Source organism: Gossypium arboreum, chromosome 5 (assembly GCF_025698485.1).
Source record: "Gossypium arboreum isolate Shixiya-1 chromosome 5, ASM2569848v2, whole genome shotgun sequence".
Taxonomy (NCBI): Eukaryota; Viridiplantae; Streptophyta; class Magnoliopsida; order Malvales; family Malvaceae; genus Gossypium; species Gossypium arboreum.
This window is the reverse complement of record NC_069074.1, coordinates 53,336,654-53,345,377: the sequence shown is the minus strand read 5'-3', so window position 1 is coordinate 53,345,377 and position 8,724 is coordinate 53,336,654. Positions and strand designations below refer to the sequence as shown.

At 28.2% G+C, this 8,724-nt stretch overlaps 1 protein-coding gene across 1 annotated transcript; it reads left to right on the top strand.

Annotated features, from left to right (window-relative positions):
* The first annotated feature begins 2,334 nt into the window (after window positions 1–2,334).
* On the top strand, window positions 2,335–6,634 carry LOC108465722 (uncharacterized). Its single transcript, XM_017766105.2, has 7 exons — window positions 2,335–2,479; window positions 2,783–2,861; window positions 3,756–3,817; window positions 3,914–4,056; window positions 4,656–4,866; window positions 5,835–6,007; window positions 6,123–6,634. Exons 1-6 carry the CDS (start codon window positions 2,465–2,467, stop codon window positions 6,000–6,002), a joined length of 678 nt encoding a protein of 225 aa, XP_017621594.1. The 5' UTR covers window positions 2,335–2,464; the 3' UTR covers window positions 6,003–6,007; window positions 6,123–6,634.
* The last annotated feature ends 2,090 nt before the right edge of the window (window positions 6,635–8,724 follow it).

Genomic DNA, 8,724 nt, shown 5'->3' with positions numbered 1-8,724 from the left:
AGAATTTAGTCTCTATTTTTGAATTTCAACATTCAAGTCTAACTGTCAATCTGTTCAAATTCTCATGTTAAATTTGTTAGTGTGACATTCTATTTTTTTAAAAGTACTCACTTAATAATCATGTCACAATAAAAAAGGCATTATAGTGGACTTGGAATTAATAAAAAATTAACAATGTCAACAATCCTTTAAATTTACATTTACATTTTAATTAGAAGAAAATATTTAGACTCACTAATGATATTATAAACGTTGAGATATTAAATTATATTAAAAATTAATTATAAAGATCAAATCTCAAATTTTAACATAGTATAGGGACTAGAATTGAAAGATGACTATTTTTATATAATTAAAAGTAGAGAGACTCAAATTGAAAATTAACCATTATTATTAAGAATGTAAAAGATATATATATAACAAGCCTTCGTTTCATATATAGTAGTATAGATAAAAATAGTGGGATCAAAATTTAAAATTAACCATTAGCGTTGGGAATATAAAAGAAAAAGCAAGTTTAGTGTCAAAGAAGGAGGGTTGTTCATGTATATTATTCAATTATTTTTAATCAGTAATATGTTGAAAAATTCGGCATACTACAAGCAAATAAATTCACATAGATAAAAATATGTTTATATTTTGATATACAAATAAGGATTGAAAATATTATAACTTCACTTCGTTTACAAATTATTATTTAAATGTTTTGATAAAAAATAAGTAAATTATTTTAATTAATGAAAAATAGAGAATTCGTTAAAGGAATTAATATAAATTTTAAACCCAAAATATTTTTTAAAAAAATCATGAGAGGACATGAAGTTTAAAAATACTTACTTATTGTGATTTAATGCAAATCAACTTCTGCAATAAAACACTAATTTTTAAATTTAAAATTATTTGGGTTTTATTTTTCAACTAATAAAAATTTAAATAAATCTAATGCCACATATAGCGAAGTACGTCACTTATGCTAAAACGTTGCTATATATATGTATTTTATGGTTTACTATAATTACCATAAGTTGAAAATTTGTTAAATTCGTCTCAAATAATTTCTTTTTTTATAAGTATATTAATAAAATTAAATTATATAAACATAAATAGTATAGTGCATATTAATATTGAGAAAAAAGAAGTCAAAATCCGATTTACTCATACTAAAGTTAAAGTAAAGATATTAAGCAATTTATATTGAAATAAATCATTATAATTATTGTTAATTGTTATATTATTCAATTTTAAGTAAAATTAATTCATTAGGAGACATTAATTAATAAATTATATTATATTTACAATGATAATATTTTGATTAATAAAATTAAATTTACTTGATAGTAATATAAATGTTAAAGCATATGATATAATAAAATGTTTAAGTAAATAAAATTATAATTAAAGTACTATATTAGATTTAAATTAATATTTAGAAATTATTTGCATAAATTTAATTATAATTTTTATAATATATGTAATTAAAAATATTACTACTTTTATTATTTTAAAAATTGATATTTATGATTATTTTATTTAAAGAAAAAGGTTCCATATAGCAAGGATGTTGAATGGTAAACTTTCTTTCTTATGTTATGTTGGCTGTTATGGAAAAGTTGGAATAATTTTGTTTTCTCCATAAGTCATATGTGTGTACAGGAGATTATGATTTTAGGTGTTGCGTGGGCAAGGAGCTTTATGAGTTGGAATACCACTCCTTTGCATTCCATTCTAACGGTAATTGGTAGGTGTTGGTTATTATCGGATAGAGAATGGATTAAACTTAATATGAATCGGGCAGCTGCTAGTAGTAGAATAATGGAACTATAACTTATCCATCTTATACTAACTTGGAATTAGAAAGTCCGTTTTCGTTATATTCTAATATCACAAAACGAAGTTATAGATTAATTGACAAAATATGGGCTTAATGGTGGCATGAAATTGATCTCTTTTGAAGAACTCCTAATTCTATGCATAACTTGTTATTGATAGATAAAATTAATTCTATATGAGTTTACTACGTACTTATTAATATAATCGCTTAAGGTTGTTAAAAAATTCATATTAAACCATGTAGATTTGGTATAATAATAATTATCTCAATTAATAAAATTTTTATATTTGCAACAAAACCTTGTTATAAAATATATATCTATATATAATGTATATAGATATATATACATGATGTATCGAAAGAAATACACATATATAATAAGCACAAAACTAATCCAATAAAAAAATATAAATTCCGAATAAAAAGCTCAAATTTAATATAAAATTACAAATTAATAAGTAATAATTATTTTAATAATAATTAAGATCTAAATTATATAAATAAATTTAACTTATACTAAATTTCCCTTAAAATTTGAAATTCTCAATCCTCTCTTACCTCTCTTCGCTAAATTGAAATTTCAGTGCCTGACCCAAAGCCAGTCCTCTCTCGTCTTCAGGTTTCTGACAGACCATGAAATTAAATCAGGTAACCTTTTAAACCCTAAACTTATCTCCCGCATTTCTTTCTTCTCCACTCATCAGATTTTGAGTTATCTCCGTCTCTGCATCACGCTGCTATGTTTCAATCCTACTGCTTTTACTGTCTCTCTGTTTACTTTGTTGGAAGGAGAATGGCGGACCGTTATTGCCGCTATTGAGATCTTTAGTGGTGGCGGACGGCGCCGGTACTGCGAAATAGCGGCCGCGTCACTGCTACGCCACCTGTATTTGAAACCCTTTTCTTATTATTTGTTTGTTTTCATGGAAAAAAAACGATTTGTTTTTGCAGGCCGATTCCACTACGGATGATCTTGAGCCTTTGTTCGATTACCGCCGTGTTCAGCCCCTGAACATTGTTTGCTTAGACGGTAAAAAGAACTTTCAAGTCCGGTTTAGTTTTTATTAATCTTGATTAAATACATTTTGTTATGTCTCTTATACTGTTTTCGAGTTTAATTAACGTGTGGTTTCTTGTTTTTGTACCGTGTTAATGAATTTCGATAATAGCAAACAATATGTATTTAGTTTCTGACTTTTAAAATTTAACTCGCTGGTAATTAATTTTATCATGTTGAGTTTATTATACCCTGCTCATGTTTGGCAAACATTTCAGTCATGTTTGGTAAAAATTATTGTGCTGTGTTCTCTTTTCATATAGCAATCCTAAATTTCATAATTAGGTGTACACTGTTTTGTTCATTATACTGTTTCCATGCTTGATAAACATGCGCCATTTCAAGTTTTTATATGGTGTTCATGAATTTCAGTAATGTCATATATAATTCACATTTAGGTTTTGAAATTTAGCTCAATTGTTCTTAAAACGTATTCTGTTGTGCTTATTATACTGTTTTTGTGTTTAATAAACATGCATTTTGACTTGTGTCCATGCGGTGTTCATGAATTTCAGAAATGGCACATACACTTTGCATTTAGATTTAGAAATTTAGCTCAATTAGACGTTTTCTGTTGTATTTATTATACCACTTTCGTGTTTAATAGACATGTTGTTCATGAAATTCAATAATAGCACATACAATTCGCATTTAGGTTTCAAAATTTAACTCAATTGTAATTAAACGTATTCTGTTGTGTTTATTATACTGTTTTCATGTTTGATAAACACGCATGATGTCTTGTTTTCACATGGTGATCATGAATTTCAATAATAGCATGCAGTTCACATTTAGGCTTTGCAATATAGCTCAACCGTAATTTTAGTACACAAGTTGTTATAGTTATCGTTTTGAGTTCCATTGTAGATGACTGTTCAGATACTTCACCAGTTCCGTCACCAAAACGGAGGAAATTTGCTAATCCCAAAGTAAGATTTTTGCCTCTCTTCATTATGACATATGAAAGTAAATTTCTTTAATAAGTTATTATTATTTTTAATTTTATGGAATTGGAAATGGATTAGGTTGCGGAAGTAGATTTGGATAAAGATGTTGAAGTGATAAAAGTGGTGAATGTTGAAGAGGAGGATTGGTTGGCTCCCCCTCCTGCGGTTTCAACTAAAGCTTATAGCAAGATTGGTGAGGATTCAACCATAAAGGAGTTAAGGTATTATACTTGGCAGTTTGGAGGTTTTTTTTATGTTCGTTTAAGGAGCTAAAATCTACACTGACTTGGCAGACTTTTGCAAGTGTTTATGTAGACATTGCTTATAATTATCTGATATGAAATATTTTATACCCATTTCTAATGTTTCAATTGTGTTTAAATTGTCTGACTATTAGACATGAACAGGTAGTTTATGATTCAACACTGTTGTTTTCTGCAAGAGAATTGTTGGTTTTGCCTGTTAACCATAATTGTAATATTTACATTATTAAGACTCATTTTTCTTGAAATATTCAGTGTCCAATGTATACCTGGATATAGGTATGGGGAGATGACTTCCCAAGAATCTTCCAAATAAATGAGAGAATTTTATAAAAAAACCTGAATATACTTATGTTTATCGTATATTAGTATCCAACTTTAAACTTGAGTACGAGTGATATAGTGTAAAATATTTTATTTCTAGTCTCAGGATTTAAGAGCTATGAAAGAAATTAAGGGTTAAAGGATTTTGGGATGTTGTGGGATGTTTAGTGCTTTAATATAAATACTTTTTCTGAACTTGTTTTACTTATTTTAATGTCGAATTATTCATGCAGGCGAAGGAAACAGGAATTGCTTTTGTTTGCACAATCTGCAAAAAGCATGTTGCAAGAAGTGGAGGAATCTGCAAAGCAAGAACCGAGTGGTTCCTCGAAACCTTCTTTAGATGCTGTAGCCGAACAACCAAAAAATCCTGCTCCCGAAAGGGCCAAAATAGTTATTTCAATCCAGAACAAGGATGAAATCAAGCAATTTCGTATATACATGGTATAGTTTTCTGCTGCACTTTTTGCATACAGTCAGGGTATGAAATAGGTGGTAAATGAAAACATTTAACCCCTCTGTTTTGCACTTGCCAGTTTCCAGATATGGGAATAGAAATAGCTCTGGCTGAGATCCTGTTCTTTCCTATGTTACTTAGGTGTAGGTGTTGAACATGGATTTGTGTTTGACATGGGTTTGTTTGATTTTATTCTAGGATTTCCATGTAGTTTTGGAGGGTATTTGGAGAATCATAATCCTCTACCCATGTCTGGATATGCTTTGGATATGAGTACTTAAAAAAAATAAAGAATCAAAGCATGGTAATTCTGTCATAGTGTTGACATGTATATAAATCCCTAGGTACAAGCAGTGGAGGAAATAAGATAAATGCATGGCGCATAAACATGGTGAAGATGCAATCACCAAACTTAAAATTTCACTTTAAAGTGAATTCTGCTCTAGTTTCATCTCTTATTTATGCTGGAAAAATAAAGATTAACAAGTGGTAGAACTTAATTTGATATCTTGCCATTTATGCATGGTTCATGCCCATATTTGTGTTATTTTCAATGGTTCTTCTAAGGACTTCTCTTTTCTTGATTGCTGAATCTTTAGATTGACCCATTCCTTCCTTTCTTTGCATAGAATAAGAAAACTTGCTAGAATCTTTCACACTCTATGGAGTGCACAAAACCCCTGTTCATAGGTCGGCAGCTGCCAACGCTGTATCTTTTTTTTTTTTTTAAATATGGAGAGTTAATGTAATCAACAGGTTTAAATCCAATCACATCTTAAGTATCTCATGTTTGTTTTGTGTTAGCTTGAACTCATTTCTTAAACTCCATTTTTTAGATTTGTTTTGCTTGATTTTGATGTATGATTGAAAGATTTTTTTGTTATATATTGGTCTCCCCCCCCAATTTCTTTTGGAATATATTAAGCTTACGTGACATCTCATTTTTTTTTAATAGGATGACAAGTTTGAGAAGCTCTTCAGCTTGTATGCCAATAAAGCTAAGCTTGACCTGCAAAGCTTAGTATTTTCTTTTGACGGCGATAAAATTAATCTGGCTGCAACCCCTGCAAGTCTAGGAATGGAGGATGATGACATTATCGAGGTGCATGAGAAGAAGAGCTGATCAAGGTATGTTTCTGCTTTATTATACAAAAGCATGTAAACATTAGAAGTTTGTCCGAGCCTCATGTTTGTTTTCTGTTATAAAAGGTTATTTATTTATTTCTTTTCTTTTTGGTTGCAGACATTATGTTTGAATCTCGATATGTTGACTATGAAATGATTTTAGGATGTTAAGAGTCCGAAAGGTTTCAAGACATTGATTAATACATTGAAGCAGCGCGTTCTTCTGTATCATCCTATCAATGATAGTTTATGTTTTCACATTTCACAATTGTACAGTGGGATGGTGAAAATGTTTTGGAAAAGTATCACAAACTTTCTTTATCAAAGCTTTTCCCATAGTCTTGATGTGGGGAAATGACCCATAGTTTCACAAAATGTAACTCATTGGCTGTGCTCTGATAAACTCGCTTTTGTGAAACCATGAAACGTGATGTTATTTTCATTCTTCATATCTGGTATTCTGATTTAGATATGGAGTTATGACCTTCCATCTACATGGATGGGATATATACTTGTATGATCTGATAGTCACATGAGTTTGAGTAAACATAGCCTAGACTGCTTTGATGAACTTGCTTTTGTGAAGTGAAGCCATGAATGCCTAAATGCTATGTTATTTTAACTAAATAAGAGAGTATGAACACTTGATTTTAGTGGCATGACACACTGCAGCTACAACTTGCGCTGGCGGCCGGAGCTCCATATGATAATAGCAGGTATTATAGACAGTAATTAATTGTTTCATGTAGATTTAGATGTATTATTAGTGGCTTAGTTGACTTATACTACAAAATTTTAAAATCAATAAAATAAATAAAGTTTTATTTGATCCGGTTTGAATGATTTTGATTTTGATTTTATGAATTAAAAATCGAAACACAATATTGAATTATTATTTAAACTGAAAGCGAATCAAATTTAATAAAATTGAATGTAAATGGAATAAAAACTAATCTTTAATTTTGTGTTAATATATATATTTTTCCTTCAACTTGTTCATTTATACTTAATTGGTACTTAATTTTTTGGATTTAGTTGGTACTTGAAATTGTATTCTGTCACATCTTTGCACTAATATTGTTAATTTGTGTTGATGGGGAGTTGATAATCAATATGGTGGTAATTGAATTATGTTACATCTTCGTACTAATATTGTTAGTTTATAGTGATGGGGAACTAATAATTAATATGGTGGTGTCACGTGATAATTTGTTACTATGTCATGTGACAAACATAGATTAAAAATTAAAAATCTTTAAAAGATATAAATTAATAAAAAAGTATAATTCTCTTTACATCAAGAATGAATATTGTTGTCTAAATACATCCAAATTTAGACACCTATTTTCTAAATTCAAATAAGACTTAATCAAGTTAATGTATTTTTAATTTTTTATTAAATATTAAGTTATTTATGTTATTATTTTTTAAAATTAAAAATACATATATTGAATTTAAATTTTAAAAATATATCCCTTCTAAAAAAGTTTTTAAAATATATAAATTAATAAAAAAACATAAAATTTAACATCAAGAGTGAACTTAGACAAATGGTTGTTCAAAATTGTTGTTTTTAATCTTACTACTATAGTAATTAATCTCACCACCACCGTTATTTTAATCTCATGCAAATACACTATTAGTGCGTTTAGCTTTAATGAGATTATAAATAGTGGTGTCAATAAGATTAGTTATTGTAGAAGTGAGATTAAAACTAGCGAGAAGATATGTGTTTGGATTCGAATGTAGCGTTAACGGTGAAATGATAATAATAAAAATTACTAAAAAATTAACTTAAAATATATATAATAAAATATCAATATAATTTACAATTTATATTTAGATCAAATAATAAATTATAAATTATAAATATAAATTATATATATGCTAAATTATAAATAAAATTTATATAAAATGATGATATATTAAAATTATGTTCTGAGTATTAAATAAAATAAATAATAAAGGAAGAATTGGAAGGGTAAAATATTTACCCTTATTTTTGGACTTTCAAAGCAGTCCACCCAATATTTTGAATTTCAGTGAGATGAAAAAACGGTTTTTATGTGTTGAGATTTAAATATAACTGAGCGGGAGAAAAAAAATATTATTATAAATAATAAAATAGAAATGTATATAATAAAGATTTTGAAATTCATTTACTTTTATGAAATTATTAAAAATGTAAAAGCCAGATTTTGGGGCTAGTCGGAACAGTGGTTTCAGGACCACAAATCCGACATAGAAAAAATTATTTTTATTATATTTTTATGGCCTACAATTTCACGGAATGATTTCGTGAAAAATTCGTTCAAAAATTTTGACATTTGGGTACTCAATTTAGTAAAAAGGACTAAATTATAAAAAGTGCAAAAGTTGAGTTTTGCATGCTAGAGGTGTCCAATTGCTATGAGATTTTAAATTGAAGGTCCTTAGATGATAATTAGACCATTTTACTTTGAGTTGGACAAAAATAGACATGGGGTAAGAGAATTTTTTGTTTTGAGAAAAGGGCATTTTAGTCATTTGGTTAATAAAAGAATAAAAAAGAGAAAATAAAGCCAAAATTGTGTCCATCTTCTTCTACCTTAGCTGAAATTCTCAAGACACCATAGCTAGGGTTTTCTTCAACTTTCAAGCTTGATTGTAAGTACATCCTAGCCCCCTTTTTTAATGCTCTTTACGTTTTTATATTCGTTATCACCCGATCTTTCTATTTC

Bases quoted from the DNA above. Each gene is read 5' to 3' on its own strand.
- LOC108465722 (XM_017766105.2), top strand. The intron at 3,818-3,913 runs GTAAGATTTTTG...GAAATGGATTAG, and splicing joins GGAAATTTGCTAATCCCAAA to GTTGCGGAAGTAGATTTGGA. The intron at 4,057-4,655 runs GTATTATACTTG...TTATTCATGCAG, and splicing joins TCAACCATAAAGGAGTTAAG to GCGAAGGAAACAGGAATTGC.